Below are 19,124 nucleotides of genomic sequence, written 5' to 3'. Positions count from 1 at the left end.
GAAGGACCCCCTGGTCTGTCAGGTGCACCATGTTGGCAGGCCTCAGGGCAGACCAACCGTAGGGACCAAGGCTGGGGACTCCCGAGCCTCAGGCTCCAGTACTAGTCCTGCCATCATTACCTGTGTGACTCTGGGTAGCTTCCTTCTTGGTTCAGTTTCTTTTCCTGTTAAATGAGGACTACGCTTACTACTTCCACCAGGCCCAAGGTAGCTGCAAAGGCTTACCAAGGCCAGGCGCTGTGTTGGGCACTGGGTACCCAGGAGGTCACAGGGACACAGCAAAGTGGAGGAAAGACTCTGAAGTCTAAGAAGAAGGTACTCAGGAGAAATCTGAATTAGACGATGGCAGAGAGGAACTCTGGCGATGTGACATTTTTGAGTCCCACAAGGTGAGTAGGAGAGGGTCAGCAGAGGGTCTGAGTGCTAGGAGCTCATCAGAGAACCTGAGCCAGGGCCCAGGAGTACAAGCTGGGCCTGGGAGGTGGCAGTGGCCAGGCAGGGCACCCTGAAGGCCTTGGCTAAAGTTCTATGTCTCTCTGGGGCACTGGGGAGCCACTGGAAGGCTTTAACCAGGACCTGACCTGACTCTGCTGCAGATGGAGGAAAGATGGGTGGGGCAGAACAGCGAGGACTGAAAGACCAGTCAGGAAACCATTGCCAGGCTCCTGGGGACACACACCCATGCCTTAGACCAGGGTGCTATAGAAGGGAAGGACAGAATTGGCAGGACCTGAGATAGACTGCAGAGGCAGGACAGAGGAGAATGGGGATAAAGGAGCCAGGAGAGCATCCTAGACTTCCAGGTTAGATAAGTAGGTGGCCCAGGAGTTACTGCCTGAGAAGGGGAAGATGGAGGGCGGGGAGGGAAGCTGGTGTAGATGCTGGGGTGAGGGAAGAAGAACGGAAAGGAACTGGGGTAGAGACAGCTGTTTGAAGAAGCCAAAGACCGATGGGCAGAGATTTTTCTGTCTCTCTCTCACACTGGAAAATGAGTTTGTAGGAATGCTGATAGAATAGTCCAGAAACTAGCTGAGACTGAAGACACAGAAATCTCTGAGAAAGCAGGAGGTGTGCCTGGGGCACATGCAAGGGACAGACTGGTGGCTGGGGAGAGGGACTTTTTCCCCCAGCATAAGGTCTGGTGGCTGGAGGACAAAAGCTTCGTGACTTTTCAGAACTGTGCAGGCAAAGGCATGCCAGATGCTGTCAGCATGGCACCCACACTTGCTGAGTGTGGTTAGGACAATACCCCAACGTGGCACCTTACATCTAAACGCACACAAGTGGGAAAGGCCCTCTCACCTTCTTCCCTACAGACCCTCATGTGACAGGTGTCCTGCCCTGTACACAGAGGAAAGGAATGTCACATGGCGACATGGAAAAATCTGCACAAACAGGCCTTGCTCGGTTCCCCAGCTCAGCTCCATAAAAGAACGCACCTCCGTCCTCATAGCACTTCTGCATGGCTGTCTTGGAAATGGTTTCCATGCTTCTTTGAGTCTTGAAGGAAAGCTTTCATTTATATGCTTTTTTTCTTCGTCATCTGTCCTTTGTGATGGGGACCTTAGCCACAAACCTTGCAATGGGACAGGAAAAAATACTAGTATCTCTCTCCTATTTGGCCCATGAGTGGGTAAATTAGCAGGATGTCACTTTGAATGTTATGAATGTGCCTGCCTCGTCTGCCTGCCTAAATACATGGTCTTACCTGAAAGCATCCATTTACCCAGGACACTAAAAGTGACCATCAGCCTGGCACCACTGCTCACACCTGTAATCCTAGCTATTCAGGAGGCAGAGGTCAGGAGGATCACGGTTCGAAGCCAGCCTGGGCAAACAGTTCATGAGACCCTATCTTGAAAAACCCTTCACGTACACACAAAAAAAGGCTGGAGGAGTGCAGTCCCTGAGGTGAAGCCCGGTACCACAAAAAGAAAAAAAAAAAGTGACCATCAATGAATGACACAAGGCGAGAGGAGCCAACACAGTTTCTCCCTTGCAAAAAGGAGGAACATGCAACTCCTGCCTTGCAAGCATGGTAATTTGGCTTTGAAACAAATGCTTCAAATACACAGAGAATAAAGTAAAATAACAAAACCAGCACCTGGAATGAGAATTCCTGACTCTTGAAAGCTCTGTGCTGCTCTGGGCAAGCCTTTTTGGTCCCCCCCCACTTTATGGCTTGATGCACATTCTTCAACTTCAGTTTCTCTGCTACGCTGCATCCCAAGACGCATTTCTAGGCTCCTGAGTCACGGGATGCTTTTGTTAAATAAATTTCATAAATTCTCATCTGAGTCTTCTGTAAAATGGGCTGCAACCAAATGCTGTAGCATTCTTTCTACCACTGATGGGCATCCAGGTTTTTGGTACTTTGGTTTACTTTTTCAAAACTCCTGGACTTGTTTTCAGGGGTCAATTAAATTCATTAACTTATTTATTTATTTTGGGACAGGGTCTCACTACATAGCCCAGGCTGGCTTCAAACTCTCAATCCTCTGGCTTCAGCCTCCCGAGTGCTGGGATTACAGGCATGCGCCACCATGCCTGGCTTTTAAGTTTATTTCACACAGGCTTAGAAGCAGAACTGCTGTGTTATGCTATATGTGCCGCTTTCACAGTATTGCCTGAGGCCAACTGGGTTTGCTGAAAGGCACTTTAAACTTCTAGTTTGACTTTTCCATTTGGGCCAACTTGGTGGGTTTGAATAATTAGCATGGGAATTATTTTCATATGTTCCCCAAATTTTTACCAATCTTGCATAATTTTGTGTATTTACTGACCATTCTGATTTTCTTTTCTGAGAACACTTATGGCTGCTGCTCACTTTCTCACTGGGGTGTTTGTTTTTAGTATTTCGTGAGTGTAAAACTTCTGTTAATAATGAGTGTGAGCAGGGCCTCCTGGTTTGCAGCTTATGACCAAGATGACCCCACAGCAGACTGTGCACTACGTGGAGTGACCCCACAAGTCACCAGGCACATGTGATGTACAGGCATCTTTGTCATGACAAGCATTCAGATACCCATAAGTCTTTATTATGTCACGTTTCCTTCAGATGACATAAAAGGTCCTGAGAAAAGAACATTTTTTGTAGTGTCAAAGAAGGGACAATGGAGCCAGCATGACGCCACTGACTGCAAGTCGCTTCCTGTCTGGTTTTCCGGTTAAGAAACCTCACCCAACCTGGGGTAATCATCCTCTGACCACTTTGCTTTGCTGAAGCCCTTGCTGTGAGTGGTTTGCACACGGTGTGAGATGGGGATCGGACTCATGTAATTCCATGTGGATTAACCACTGTCAGAAGCCGTGTGCAGAGATGACCCTTGTTCCTCACTACTGATCTCTCCAGTGACACCTCTGCAATATGTTTGGAGTCTAAAAAAATATATATGTACATAAAAAACCAGCTCACTTTCCAGTTTCTTCATTTTGCTTTTTGGTGGGTTTACCCGTGTCTGTGCCAATCACTGTAGCTTTGGCAAGTGGGTCAGGGCAAATCCTCCATTCTGTCCTTACTCCATACAACCACCATGACTACTGGCATTTGCTCTTGCAGGTTTAGACATTTTACAATCAGCTTTTCAAGTAGCGTTAAAAAAATCCTATTGGAAGCCAGGCATGGTGGCTCATTCCTGTAATCCTAGCAATTTGGGAGGCAGAGATTTGGAGGATTTGTAATTTGAGACCAGCCTAGAAAAACAGTTTATAAGACTCCATCTCAACCAAAGGTCAGATGTGGTGGTGTGTGTCTGTCACCCAGCTACACCAGGAAGCACAAATCCAATGACAACCGTTCAGGCCAACCCAGGTAGAAGTCAAGACTATCTCAAAAATAATCAGCACATCGGGTGCCGATGACTCACTCCTGTAATCCCAGCTACTCAGGAGGCAGAGATCAGGAGGATCGAGGTTCGAAGCCAGCTTGGGCAAATAGTTTGCGAGACCCTATCTCAAAAAAAAAACCCCTCACAAAACAGGGCTGGTGGAGTGGTTCAAGGTGTCGGCTCTCAGTTCCAACCTCAGTACCACAAAAAAAAAAAAAAAAGAAAGAAAGAAAGAAAGAAAGAAAAATCCACACAAAAAAGGACTGGTGGAGTGGCTTCATTGTAGAGTGCCTGCCTAGCAAGCCCTGAGTTCAAGCCCCAAAAACATTTCATTGGGATTTTGATTAGAACTGCAGTTGACTACTATGATCAATTTTGAGAAAGTAAGAATGAGAATTTATAGAAATCCTTGACTACCTTGTTCTCATTTAAATCTGTAGTAATAGTCAACATGTTTCTTTTTTTCTCCAGAGTTCAGATCTATTGTTATGTTTATTTTTGGGTATCCTTTTTTTTGTTATTGTTACTGTCGTCAGTAGCATCCTTTGTTTTGTGCTTTTTTGATAGTACTGGGAACTAAACTCAGGGTCTCAATAACTTTTGCCCAGGCTGACCTTGAACTGTGATCCTCCTGTCTCTGCCTCCTGAGGAGTTGGGATTATAGACGTGACCACTGATGCCTGGCAAAACTTTCTGAGGTTAAATCAAACAGTATTTTTGGGATATCCCAGCTTGGTGGATTCAGTTTCCCTTTTTAAGGGTGCCTGTATATCTGTTCATAAATAAGACTGACTTTTATTTTCTTTCTCGTACTGTTCTTGTCTGACACGTTGGCATCAGGGTTACACAAGCCTCATAAAATGAGTTAGTGAGTGTTCTTTCTTTTTCTGTTTTCTCAAAGAGCTTGCAATAGACTAGAACTATCTGTTCTGTGGAGGACGAATAGTTTCTCCCAGAAAACTGCCAGTCCTTGTGGGAATACTTCTGTGATGGTATAAGGGAACTCAAGTTTTGTTTCTTCTTCAATCAGTTTTGGTGGTTATGAGATCCTAGGAATTGTAAGTTTTAGAATTTACTAGAATAAAATTGCTTGTAACACTCCTTATTATCCTCCTTAATCCCTGCTGCGGGTGCAATGTTATCCTGATTTTCATACCTATTTATGAACCTCATAAAATGGTTTGTCAATTGTATGAGTCTTTTCAAAGAACCATCTTTGAGGACTTGGATTGTGGTTCAAAAGGTAGGGCACTTGCCTAGCACATGTGAGACCGAGGGTTCGATCCCCATACCACCATCACCACCAAAAAAAGTCAAGTGTGGTAGTACACATCCGTAATCCCAGCTACCAGGGAAAGGAGACAGGAAGATGGTGGTTTTGAGGGCCAGTCAGGGCAGAAGTCAGTGAACCCCAGTCTCAAAAACAGACTGACCATGGTGACGCATGCCTGTAATCCCACCGACTTGGAAGGTGGAGTAGGAGGATTGTAGTCTGAGGCCAGCTGGGGCGAAAGTTCGAGACCCTATCTGCAAAACAAGCTGAAAGCAAAAGGACGAAGGAAGAGTGCAAGTCTGAGTCCCGAGTTCAATGCACAGTACCACCCCCTCCCCTAAAAAAGAACCAACTTTGGGTATGTTTCTCTCTTGGGCTTTTCTGTCTCATTCGCTTCTCTTATCCATTATCGCTAACTATACTTATTATCTCCTCGTTGCTATTCTAAATTCTTTTATTTCTCCTCTAATATAAGCACCTGAATTATTCCCTAAGAGAATTTCCCCCTGAGGACACCTGGCCCAAGCACCCAGGTCCCTCACTAGGGCACCCTAAGCCAGTTCTGCACCCCCACCTTCCAGGGCACACACTTGTTGGGGACAAGGCGGGGGGAGGGGCGTGAAGATTACTGTACCCAGGCCACTGTGGAAATGACTGCTGGACTAGAGTGCGCTTTAAATTAGATTGAACAGCTAGATCAAACCCCACCCAATTAATTGGCTGGGCTTGTGAAACAGAAAATTAGGTACAGCAGTCAATCAATCTAATTTCAGCTTGAGTTAAATTTGATGACTGTGCCATAATAATTACGCATAATCATAACGATTATAAAAATCTCAAACTTTTCAATCAGAGACAACAGTTATTTACAGGCCTTGTGCAAAGCTATTCCCAAGCACATCTTAGGGAGTTCTCTTTCATCGCACTAACGGCGGCCGGCATGTCACCCATGGTCCTGGGAACTCAGCCTAGCCCTGCCTATCACCTGCGGGCAGGGAGACCTCCCTTGAAGAAGGGATGGCCAGGTGGAAGTCAGCCAGGTAAAGTGGCAGGGAGGGGTGGCAGGTGGGTCTGTGCTGAGTGAGGAGCAGGAGGCACACAGGGCCTGGCTGGCGCATGAGTGACAGGTGACAAGCAGAGAGATGAGTGTAGAAGGGTCAGCAGGGCCTGCCAGGCAGGTCTCAGCCCTGTACCCGAACAGTGAGGTGCACTCCACGTCCGTGAGCCTGCAGGGCTCCTAAGTCTTGGGGAGTTTCTTGCTGACTAAAAACATCTTCTGTTGTTTTTGTTTTGCTTTGCGGGTTTTTTTGGGGGGGTGGGGAGGACTCAAGGGCAAAAATAACCTGTATGAGTTCTGGGGCAGGGCTGGGAGTATGCTCAGTGGTAGAGCCCCCACCTAGCGACTGCAAGTCCTGTAGGTGCCATCCCCAGGGGAAGGAAGGGAGGAGAGAGAAAGGGAGAGAGAGAGAGGGAAAGAGAGAGAGGGAAAGAGAGAGAAAGAGAGAGGAGGAGAGAGACAGAGAGGGCCGGCAGGAGGGAGGTATGGAGAGGGAGGGGGGAGAGGGAGGGGAGAGAGAGAGGGAGAAAGGGAGAGAGAAAGAAGAGGAGGAGACAGAGACAGAGAGAGAGACAGGGGAGGGAGAGAGAGAGGGAGAGAGAGAAAGGAAGAGGAAGAAAGAGATGGAGAGGGAGGGCAGGAGGGAGGAAGGGAAAGGGGGAGGTAGGGAGAGAGAGAAAGAGAGAGAGGAGGGGGAAGGGAAAGGGGAGACAAAAGGAGGAAAGACACAGAGAGAGGGGAGAGAGGGAGAGGGGGAGAGAGGGAAAAGAAGAGAAAGAGAAAGCGAAAGAAAGAGAGAGAGAAAGAGGAGGCAGAGAGGGAGGGAGAGAGGGATACAGAACAAATCAAATTCTGGGGCAAAGACTTTTTCACTAACAATGGGTTTTTGCAGGAGGAATTCAAGTGCCTTGGGACGAACTCAAAGTAACCTAGCTGAGACATCTGGCAGCCTCTGACAAGGGCAGCAAGGAGCCTCTAGTAGAGGATGTGGCTCTCAGGCCCGGCCCCAGGCAGGCACCAGGACCTGCTGCCCTTTGCCCTTGCTTGGAGGAAAACCAACCCCACGCATTGACCAGGGTGGTCTGCAGTTACCCCTGCCCTTAAGCTCCTCCTCCTCAAACAAGCAGGACCGCGGCACCCCTTCCACTGAAGTCACAGTATTATTCATTTGTATTAATGACACAACTTCGCCAGATTTAGGTCAGAGCGGGCGGGGTAGAACAACACGAGAACCACAGTGAATAAAAGCACGCTGTTTGGGTGGGTTTTGCTAAATGAGATGTTTGCTCTTGCTACAAACAAAGGGGAAGTGTGCGGTGTGGGAAGGTCAGCTTCATTCTAGTACACATTTTTAGGGTCCATATGCACGCTGGACATCCCATTGCATACCTTAAAATACACAACAAAAATTTAAAACATAGCAATTGACAGAGGCTTGATAAGTATTAATTAGTGCCTCTAAAATCTTGTACCTTTTGCATAGGCAGAAAGGAAGACCGGATGTCTCTCAGGTCTTTCAAATCATCCCACCGAGAATCTGGGATAATCTGGCTTAGACTTTTCCCAAAGAAAATAAATCAATATAATAAAAATTTAAAAATAAAGGTGAGAGGGAAGGAAACACACCAAAGACACACATCCCTCACAGAAAAACACGAGACTGCACGTCTAGTAAGCCCTGGCTAGAAAGTTCCATGGACTGAAATTTTTGCTGCTGGCTTGGGTGAGATTACTGGCTTAGACTAAGCTACATTACAACTTGGGTTTGATGCTGTTTTGATGTGAAACAGATTTGCATTTTGGCTGCTGTTTTGTGCTCCCTTCATGGGAGATCACCCTGTTTTGAATCCGTGTCTGATACAGTCACTGGAAATTTTATCCCAAGCCAGTAGCATTGTATCTTTTGTAATCCTGGGACATTCAGTAAATCTGTCCATATGATCTTCTCAAGAGTGTTTTATTTAAAATGAATTGGGAAAATGCTTTTATTTCAACACACACACACACACTCACACACTCAAATCCAAATGTGCTGTGTGAACCTCATCTCTCCTAACTAGGGAATCTTTTAGATAACCTGTGGGCTGGGGTTGGGACTCTGTGGGACAGCACCTGCCTAGCCTAGCATGCACAAGGCCCTGGGTTCCATCCCCAGCTCCAAAATCACACAGACACACACACACACACAGATAACCTGGAATCCCAGCTATTTCCTAGGTATGAGATTTGTGGACACTGAGGTGACACTGGGGTCAGGAGACAGTACCTGGGTGTAAGGGTCCAGTGCCCTGCTATCCCCAATTTACTTTCAAATATTCGGCAAAGGCAGATGTGGCAAAATGCTAGCAAGTGGGAGTCTGGTAATGGTGGAAAGTTGTTTCTTGAACTAAGCTTTCTGTTTTACGTAGCTTTTTTAAACTTCAAAACGAACGAAAAATAGACAAACGCACAGAAAGCCCCTGATGTCTGTCGGGGAGAGACATCCTCAGCAGGGGTCTGAACAGGTAGGTGACCAGCAAAGATCAAGTGTGTGGGGAGGTGTCAGGTGGCAGTCTTGCTCGTCACGTGAGGGTCTGGAGACAGAGGCCAAGGAAAACTCTTCTAGTCTGTCAGAGACCTGGAGTAGGAGCATTTCTCGGGGGGGACATAGGACTAAGGACCCAGTGGCTTTGTGGGACAGGACACTACAAACAGCCTGCTAAATCCCCAGTGACCATGGACTCTCCCTCCGGCCTCTAGCTCTGTCTTCGAAGTGCCACTCATTCCTTCCTCCTCCTTGCTGTCACCTGTCTGCTGAGGACTTTGCCACACAGCAGGCAGACCTACCACTTACTCTGGAGCTGTGTCCTAGGAATCCAGCCTTCCTTCCTCACCACGTGTCCACTCAAGCCACCAGCCAATCTGAACCTACCCTCTTACTTCACCGATCCCGCTCCTTCACCATACCCTGTGTCCTCTGGGACGTGGGGAGCTGCCAGAAAATCAGGTTCCTAAATCCGTAAACACCACCGGATCTCAGGCCCTACGGCAATTCTTGCTCCTTTCCTCATCTACCCGTGTCCTTACAACTTTCATGTTTCCACTGCTGGAGAGGGAACAGTGAGGATTCCTGGGTTTTTAGAATTCACCAGATGTGTCTACACAAGGGCTGGGATGGAGGCTGGTGTCACTGCCAGGACTCCCTGGTCACCTTTGTGGGCACTGTCCCCATTAACAGGTAGCCTGGGGAGATGGCTCACTGGAAGATACACCAGAAGATAGTTCCTTATACAGGGCCCCAGCTCACACCTGTGACTTCTGTCTGATGGCCTGTGTTTGGAGCCTTGATCAAATGACATTCATACAGTCTCTCACAAGGCACAGAGTATCCCACCTGCATTCCTCAGGGTGGGAGATGTCACAGCAGCAGCTGCCCAGGCTAACGTGGGGTATGAGGTGATGCCCTCACAAAGGGGGCCGGGCTGTGGGAAGCACAGCCATGCGGGATGCCGGTCCCCTGAATCCCCGCTTTTCCCACACTGCAGCTTTCCAGGTCCCCAGCATGGCTCCCTGTCCAGGAGGGCTTTCCCTGGACAGTCCCAGAGTGAAGCACAAAGTGTGCAGGAAGGCTCTGTCTGCCACATGCCTCTGTCAGTGGCATTTTATTTAACGTGAAAATAAGCAGGAAGATCACTGGGTACAGCAGGTGGCCCAAGGGACAAAGTGAACATGAAGCCTTACCTCCCCTTGGAAGCTCTTCAGCAGCGGTGCTACCTGCTTGCGTAAATCCTGGAGCGAGGCGAGGGGTCGGAAGACAGCCATTGGAGGAGGAAAGAGAAAGGAAACATCATTAAGTCTTCCTGAAAATGCTCTGGGCTGATTATCATCACATAAAGCCATCCCGGCCCTCTCCCGACCTTCAATCCTAAAATCACAAGGCTAACTCCAGAATTTACGCTTGCTTAGTTAAGGGCACAGCTAGATTTTACTTTCAGGAAGTCCTGGTTAGAATGTGCTATGAGGTCAGGTGCAGTGGCTCACACCTCTAATTCCAGCTACTCAGGAGGATAGAGGCTGAAGGCCAGCTAGGGCAAAAAGTTATCGAGACCCCATTTCAACAGACAAGCCAGGTGTGGTGATGCACGTCCATAACTCCAAACTCTTCCATGAGGAAGGCAGAGGTCCAAGGCCTGCAGAAGGCAAAAAGTGTGAGATCCTACCTAAAAATAACTAAAGCAAAAAGGTCTGAGGGAGTGGCTTAAGTGGTATAGCACCTGCCTATGCAAGGCCATGAGTTCAAAACTCTAGTACCGCACACACACAAAGCGCTATTGACTATGGTTTTTGCTGCTGGCCTGGGTGAGACTACTGGCTTAGACTAAGCTACATTACAATGTAGGTTTGATGCTGTTTTGATGTGAAACAGATTTGCATTTTGGCTGCTGTTTTGTGCTCCCTTCATGGGAGATCAGCCTGTTTTGAATCCGTGTCTGACTCAGTCACTGGGAGTTTCATCCCAAGCCAGCAGCACTGTATCTTTTGTAACCCTGGGACATCCTGCAAGTCTGTCCAAATCGTTTCGAGAGCATTTTACTTAAAATGAAGTAGTTGGGAAAGTGTTGCACTACTTTGAAAAGATTCAAAAGAAGGAAACCTCTCGTTTGGGGTTTGGGACAGAAGCCACTTTTCTGAGTGTGATCTGAGTGCCCGGTGAGATTCACTAAGTCTGCAGTGGAGCCAAGACATCTAACAATGGCTTTCAAATTCAGGGCTGACCCGGGGGTACACACCAGTTGAAAATAACTAGTACTGGGGAAGGCAGACACACCAGTCACACAGACCACGACACAGCAAAATAAAATAAAATAAAATAAAATAAAATAAAGGTATTATTTCAGAAAAAAGTGAACTCAATATTATGGGAAGAGGTAAGAGGAAAGAGAAATTCAAATTAAAGACACAAGGAACAGCATCAGGGGACACAGCACGTGAGCTGGGAAGACAGACGGCTGGACACAGAGGGCTCGGCTCTTGGTGTACCTGCCTGTGCCCAGGCACCTGTCATCCTGAGTGCCCCGAAAGGCCCAGGTGTGCCTGGGCCACAGCCCGGAGCTGTGGGGGCTGGGTGAAGTTTCAAGGGGTTCAGACATGGAAGAAGTTGGCAGAGTAGGGCAGCCCTCTCTGGCTGGTTCAGAATTCTGGTTCAGCCCTGTGCTGACTGTGGGGACGGGAGAGTCACTTTCCTCCAAGCCTCAGCCCCCACCCCTACCGTGCTTAAGGAGAGAAGTCTTCCTAGCAGAAAGAGGAACCGAGGTGCACTTAGTGAGGGCTGCCTGGCTCTTGGCACACAGTAGGTGCTGAGCCATTTCTTACTGGGTCCCACTGAGGCAGCTCTCGCTAGTGTGGGCTGTCTGGCCTCGTGAGATGTTGGGTAATGACAGAACTGCAGCACAGGCAAGGGGTGGGGACGACCCCGAGGCCTCTCCCATGCTGGGCTACTGGGCCCTCCAATGAGCCGGCCAGGCCCCTGGTCGACTGTGTGCTTTCAGCACGTGACTATCCCTCAGCATTTTGGGTTCCTCTGGCCAAGCACCTAAATCAAAGGCCCCTCCCACCCTAAGCTCCCCCAAACCAGCCCATTGGAGGGGAGTGAGCCTGCAGCCCCACTCTGGGTGGCCCAAAGTTCTAAAGGTCTCCCCAGAGAGCCCAGTTAGAGGCCTTGTCATGCCTGTGGTGCCCAGTGCAGGGCCACCAGCCACGTGTGCTGTTTATGTTTAACTGGGACTTAATTAAAGTCAAGGAATCCAGTTCCTCAGTTGCCCCAGCCACGTGAAGTGAAGTTCACAGGCATCTCTGCCACCGCTGTGCCCCAGTGGACAAGGCTGGGCCTTGCGCTCTGGTCAAAGGTAACAAATGGGCCAGGCGCTGATGCTCACGCCTGTAATCCCAGCTACTCAGGAGGCAGAGAGCAGGAGGATTCTGGTTCAAAGCCAGCCTAGGCAAATAGTTAGTGAGACCCTATCTTGAAAAAAAAAAAAAAATCACAAAAAAGAGCTGGCGGAGTGGCGAGTGGCTCAAGGTGTAGGCCCTGATTTCAAATCCCAGTACTGCAAAAAAAAAAAAAAAAGGTCTTTCAGTTCCACTGCTTTGCCAAGGACACTCGCCTGAATGTGACACCCTTATTTTCCTGGAGAAGCCAATACTTTTTGCTCCTCAACTAGATGAGTTTCTGCATTTCTATAGCTGGTTCAATGTCAAGTTTCCTCTTAAATAAATATGATGATTTGTGGCAGGCACAAAAATTGCTGCCTACAGATGTCCAGATCCCGGTCCCTGCACCTGTGATGATGTTAGGTGACATGGTGAAAGAGATTTTCACCATGTGATTATGTTAGGGCCATGAGTCCAGGATCATCCAGGTGGGCCTGATGTCATCAGAGTCGCCATTTGTAATCAACAGGGTCCTGACAAGAGGGGGAGGTGAGGGGTGAGGACAGAGGCAGGGACTGGGGTGACTTGTGGGGAATGTGGCACAGCTTGGACTCCCTTCCAGGAGGGGAGGGAGGGGAGCTATACAGGACAGTGGGGGACTGAGCCCAGAGTTCTGGAGACACCCTGAAAGCACAGCTCATCCTTTCATTCCACTCACCCACCCCCAGTAGGAATAAACGAGCAGAGCTGCTGTGTCACCAAACACAAGGTGATGACGGATGTTGGTTTCCTGAAAAGGCAACTCATTAGTGAGGTATCATTGTAACTATCCAAGGTTCCCAGCTACTAGCACGCTACTGAGGCAAGCACCGAAATGGGGAAAGGAGAGAAGCCACCTGGCCCTGACCTGGGCTGACAGTGACAGTCCTCAGCACACAGAGCCAGCTGTATTCCAAAACACAGATGGCATTCAGTGAACCCTCCTCTCAAATTGGGAAGGGTAGAGACCCTTAAAAATAAGATGCACCAGGCATGGTGGCGCCCACCTGTAATTCCAGTACTAGGAAGGCTGAGGCAGGAGGATCAAAGGTTCCAGGACAACCTGGGCTACGTACGGAGTGAGACCAGAACTTTAAAAAAAAAAGGTAATAAATTCAAAGATAACAACCCCAATGAGACCCTTGTCTTCTTCCAACTGCCAGGGACGATGGTGGCTTCTTCCAGGTCCGCCCTGCTCAGGAAAATGAGCCTGAGTCCCCCAGGTGGGCTGGGGCTGGCCCTGCTTGGCAGCCTCCTACATTAGGGGGCCTCTGCTGCCCCTTGGGCTGCTGGCGGGGGATCTACTTGCCCTGATTAGGACAGTGCAGAGGTGGAGGCAGCCGCTGAGTCCTGGGGCACACTCTGACCGTTTCTCACTTTGCGTTCGCTCTGTGAACACTGTGTGGCCAAGTCAGGAGTGGGGCCCCTTCCTGGCCAGTGCCCTGCAGAGGGCTGGGCACGGGTTTTCCTTCTTTTCTTCTGTCTGTAGCATTGGGCCATACGTGCTGGGGACACCTGAGTTCAATCTGGTTTAAACCGCCAGCAGGTCAGAAGCTGGATTCTTTCCCTAGAGGGTCATGTTCCCTGCTAATCCCACCTGACTTTAGTCACAACCCCAAACTGTACAGAGGGGGCGAGACAGGAGGTGTGGCCCATGGATTGCAGCACAGGTGCTTTGTGGCCTGGTCCTCAGAAAGACCAACCCATGCCCTTGACCTGGAGCTACAGTCCAGAGAGCCAGTGTGTCCTGCTCCCCATAGGAGCCTTTGTCTCCTCTGTGCCACAGGACTGGCACATGGGGGACTCAAACCATGAAACAGGCACGAGGGCAAATACGTATGAGCAGAGTGGATGGACAAACAGCTTTCAATTGAGTCGGGAGGCAGAAGCTGCGGGGGTGGGGGGCTCCCTGCTCCAAGATGGCTCCTGCCAGCCAAATGGCACGACCGCCCAGCAGCTACATCACAGCCACAAACAGAAACATATGCAGCTAATTTCAGCTTCACTTCACCCAAAACATCCCTTGCATGCAATCAACAGAACAATTATTAACAAGGTGTGCTACATTTGCTTTTTGCTAGTAAGTCTGTGTGGTAGGCTGTGTGTTTTGCACTCAAGCACGCCTCGGTTGGGACTGGCCACAGGTCAGGTGGTGTGAGGACCCAGGAAATGAGTGGAGGTGGGGTGGGAACCAGTTGCAGCCAGTCGGGGACATCCTGAGAAGCTAGCATTCTGGGGAAGGGAGAGGGAAGAAAGGCAAGACTAGGTCTGGGAGGGCCAGCTGAGTATCAGCCACGAGTACATGGATTCATTTACTTTTTCTGATGACCTCGTTAAAGTAAGGGACGGGGACACTGTACACATAAGGACACCCAAGGCTCAGAGAGGGAAGAGAATCTGTACAAGGTCACACAGCTGGAGGAGTTAGGACTTGAACCAAGGTCTCTTGCTAAGGCAGTTATTTGAACCCAGCTCCCTCTCTCTCTCTCAGGGTTTGAACCCAGCTCTCTCTCTGAGGCCCATGCCACACAGACAGATTTCACAAAGGACTCAATCACGGTGGCCAGGTCTTGCATGGAGACAACACAGAGGCCATGTAGACAGCAACATGGCGATGGCGGTGGGAGACAGACATGTGTATTACTGAGGAGGCTCACAAGGGACCCAAATTCAGAAATAATGAAGATGGATGGAGTCATGGAGTAAGAAAGATGAGGCGGCCCAGAATTTAGGATCCAAGCTGAGAAACAGAAGCGAAAGAGCTTGCCTGATTGGGGGTACTTGGGTCCAAGGCTGGGTACTCCTGAGCTCCACGTCCCCCAGTAGTACAGGCCAGGCGCACAGGGCCAGCCTCACAAGAACACCAGCTTTGAGAAGCACAGGAGGTGACATTATAGTCTATGACACAGTTCCAGGAAGGCCAAAGAACACCACGTCTCACGACATCCTTAAGTGAAGACCTTGTGACCGACCTGCTGTGCCTTAAAGTCACTGCCTGTAGAGTTCGCAAATCTCATAGGGGACCCACTTAAGCGACCCTTTCGATATATCAGACTTGTGTGTGAGGTGTGTCTGTAGCATGTGCACACATATTTAAAGACAGTTGGAGAGCAAAACTCACTATATATTCACACATCACACACAAACTGACACATATGCACTTCAAGTCACCAGCTAAAAGTCACTCGTTCTAATTTTATTTTTGGCAGTTTGAGAAAATCCTTTTCCAAATCTGCTGCCTGCAAATATTATCTGGTTTGGTACAAAACTCAGGAGAGAGATCCAAGGATGCTCAATTTTGACACACAGGATGCTCTATCGCCAGTTAGTGAGGCCGTGACAGGATTTATCATTCCAGGACACAGTGCCCTTGGCCTCTAGACAGCCCCCAGAAACCACAGACTCTGCCGTTTCTGGTCCTCAAATTAATTGCCAACTGAAGAAAGTGGGGTTCTGGCTGGTCAAAAATCACATTAGAGAGCTGGGTGCCAGTGGCTCACGCCTGTAATCCTAGCTACTCCGGAGGCTGAGATCAGGAGGATCGAAGCCAACCCAGGAAAATATCTAAAACAAAACCCTCAACACACACACACACACACACACACACACACACACACACATTGCTGGCGGAGTGGCTCAAGGTAAAGGCCCTGAGTTCAAGCCCCAGTACCATTAAAAAAAAAAATCATCACATTAGAGACTGCGAATGGTGGCACATATCTGTAATCCCAGCTTCGGCAAAGTTAGGAAGATAAGGATCTCAAAAACAAACCTTGGGCAAAAACACAAGACCCTATCTGAAAAACAGAGTAAAGCAAGAAGGGCTGGAGGTGTGGCTCAGGTGGTAGAGCGCTTGCCTTTCACTTGCAAGGCCCTGAGTTCAAACCTCAGTACTGCAAACACACATTTAAAATCCTAATCGCAATTTTGGCTGACACACTTAATTCAGTTATAGGTTTTCCAGTGATGTCAATTTTATTCAATCCTGGGCCATCCACCGAGTAAAAACTAACAAACGTCTTAGTGTGCAGAAAGCGAAGTCTGAGATTATTAATATCAGATGTCTGTCAGCCAAAGCCAAAATAGCTCATTCCCACCTCTCCCGAATACACAGCGCGCTAGGCAGTGTTTACAGAGACACTGCTCTGAGCAAAGGGCCTTCACTTCCCCGAAACTGCTCATTTCACAGCACTCTTTTGGGGTCAGAAAGCCAAACACAGAACGTCAGTAAGACGTTTTGAGAGAATGAGAATTGCCGAGAAAACCAGTCTGATTTCAAAGCAAAAGAGACGACACACACCTGTGCACGACGATTGCAGGAGTGGCAAACACGCTCTCCTGGACTCGCACAGCGTGAGCCTCGGCCTTCTGCCCAGCTGGGGCACTTAGGTAATCTCTGGAAGGCTCTGTCCCCTCTCTGGGACATGATGCCTCCCAAGAGACATCTCTCCTGCTCTGCAATGGCATGCCAGGGCCAGACCATTGTGTTCCTGTCACCTGACCTAGCTGTCTGTGGGACAGCTCTAACGACATTCAAGACTTGCTCCTGTCCTGGTGCTCAGCCTCTCTGGTGGCAGCCCGGGAGCGGGTCCTGCCTTCTTTGATGGCAACGTGGTCTTTGCAGACACTCTGGGGACAGGGTGGGAATTGTGGGGAGCTGAACTGGGATCCCCCCCGCCCCCAAGGCTCAACTCTGACTCTTGCTAGGCTGCCAGTGCACCTCTGGGCAGGACCGTCGGGACCCAGCCATGAGACATCTGCAGTGGTGACCTCGCCTGCTCAGGCACCACCCTTGGATTAGACCTGCCCTGCCCAGGGTGAGACTCCCTCTCCCCTTTCCCTGGTCTCAGCTCACGTTTTCAGGCGATCCCTGGCAGGACGTAAACTGGTGCAGCCATTGTGGAAAACGGCATGGAGGGTTGTCAAAAAATGACAATAATCCTGCTTCTGGGTATGTACGAAGGACCTAGACTCAGTGTCTTAAAGTGACATTTGCACGCCATGTTCCCTATAGCATTTTCACCCGTGACACCACAGTTCATAGACCAGTCACCTGGAATTGCCATCTGACAAGTTCACCTGGATGCCTGAGGTCCAATCTCCTGCCTATGTGTCCTGGCTGCTTGTCTCGTCTGGAGACACTCCTGGCTGGCAGACAGGGCCTTGGGCGACGGGTGTGGACGCTCTGGAGAAGCACTCGTCCCAGGGGCCCCAAATGCTCTCACTACTAACTGCAAAGGAGCAAGGGGGTCAGAATCATGGCCACAGGACATCCTCGGTAGGACATCAAACCAGTTCCCAGCTCCGCCCAGGGGAACAGTGGGCCTCAGGTAGGGAGAACAGGGAGACAGGAAGAACCAAACCTGTGTCCCTCCTCGAGGGTGACTGGGGATGGCAGTTCCCACAAGGCCTGGCTCCTGGCCTACTCCAGGGCTTCCTCCCCTGTTCTGGACAGCACAGTTCCTGACCAGTACCATCTAGCCGCTCAGCACAACATTCTAGAGAAGAAAGGAATGAGTCTGACAGAATCCACCATGTCCAGGTCCACACAGCCCTCCAAGTAAAGACCTCCAAAGAGATGGGTTCTTTCACACTATTAGCCTGGCTGGCCTCAAACCAAGATCCTCTCAATCTCGGCCTCCCAAGTGGCTAGGATTACAGGTGTGAGCCATTGGTGCTTGGCTTGTTAGTTTTGTGAGATAGGGTTTTGTTACGTGGCACAGGCTGACCTGGAACTCATGATCATCCCTACCTCAGCCTCTTGAGTGCTGGGACTACAGGCGTGGCTACTAGGCCTGGCTGAGGCTAGTCTGTTGACTGTAATAAACAACCCACTTTAATTAACATCTATGAATCTCTCTCCAACACACAAAGGTCCTGGAAGTACCAGTGAGTCACACCTGAACCATGCATTGTCCTTGCTCCTTATCCCTGAGTGTCATTTAAGAGGCCTGTGACTCCCCCTTATCAGTGCACACAAGAGCAAGGCCATGTACAAGATTTTAAAGACAAGACAATAGCTGGGCACCAGTGGCTTACCCCTGTAATCCCAGCCACTGGCAGGGTTAGCAGGATCAAGGTTCGAAGCCAGCTCCGGGCAAATAGTTCACAAGAACCTATCTTGAAAAACCCTTCACAAAAAAGGGCTGGCAGAGTGGCTCAAGGTGTAGACCCTGAGTTCAAACCCCAGCACTGCAAAAACAACAGGACAATATATCGTGTGCTACTCCGGCTGCAGAGCTCAACTTAAAATACTGTTGGGTGACAAGTGAAGTTTCTCTTTGTTCCACGATCCTGGAACCTTCGCCTCTTACCTCGTCATCTGGAGATAGATCACGTGGCTGTTGATGGCTAGTCATGCATTCAGTTGCTTTTCTAGACAGAAACACAAATTCCTTCTAGTCTGTGTGACAGAAAGGGCTATTTGAAAATGCTACTTAAACTTGTGTGTTAAATAAAAAAAATCTCGATATATACAACAGCAGACATCATGGCCTGGCAATTTCTCAAAGATTTTAGTTCACAGATTTGAGAAAATTCCATTAGCTTTAATTATTTATCAGCAGTCAATTTGGATTACTTGACCTATTTTCACAGTGGCTGGGCCACCCTGCAAAGGAACAAATGAATAGTCTTTTTCGGTACTGGTTGATTTTCTGAGATAATAGAAATTTAGTTTAAGCAAGGAGTGAAACCCCAAACATGTAATCACTGCAATATAGGCCCTCCCATGCTGCCTTTGTAGCTGGATAAAACGCACATCTTTGTGAGGTTTTTTTGGTTATTAAATAAGATTATCTTGAAAGGGAAAATTTCGCTCATGCTGTAATTTCTTCCCATTTAAATTTCTTTGCTCCATTTGAAACATGGCCTGTGTCCTGGCAGACAGTCTGTAACACTGATGGATACGCCTTCAGCACCATCCTAATAAAACTGGGTGATGGGAGGGCTGGCTTTGCGGAGCCAGAGGTCGTGGGGAACAGATGAGAGAAGCAAGTAGGGTTCAGGTGTGGCGAGG

At 49.0% G+C, this 19,124-nt stretch overlaps 1 protein-coding gene across 18 annotated transcripts in view; it reads right to left on the bottom strand.

Annotated features, from left to right (window-relative positions):
* The window catches only part of Cux1 (cut like homeobox 1), a 349,043-nt gene that overhangs the window by 169,986 nt on the left and 159,933 nt on the right, over nucleotides 1-19,124 (bottom strand). For 17 of the 18 annotated variants that reach the window (XM_074075668.1, XM_074075669.1, XM_074075671.1 and 14 more), the window contains exon 3: nucleotides 9,878-9,925. In XM_074075668.1, coding sequence (XP_073931769.1) covers nucleotides 9,878-9,925 — 48 coding nt within the window. Of the gene's footprint in view, nucleotides 1-9,877; nucleotides 9,926-17,469; nucleotides 17,706-19,124 lie in introns of those variants that run through there. The other variant, XM_074075670.1, reaches the window with a different exon arrangement.

Source organism: Castor canadensis, chromosome 6 (genome assembly GCF_047511655.1).
Source record: "Castor canadensis chromosome 6, mCasCan1.hap1v2, whole genome shotgun sequence".
In the NCBI taxonomy this organism is placed as follows: Eukaryota; Metazoa; Chordata; class Mammalia; order Rodentia; family Castoridae; genus Castor; species Castor canadensis.
Note: the sequence above shows the minus strand (reverse complement) of the source record. Positions and strands in the feature narration are given on the sequence as shown.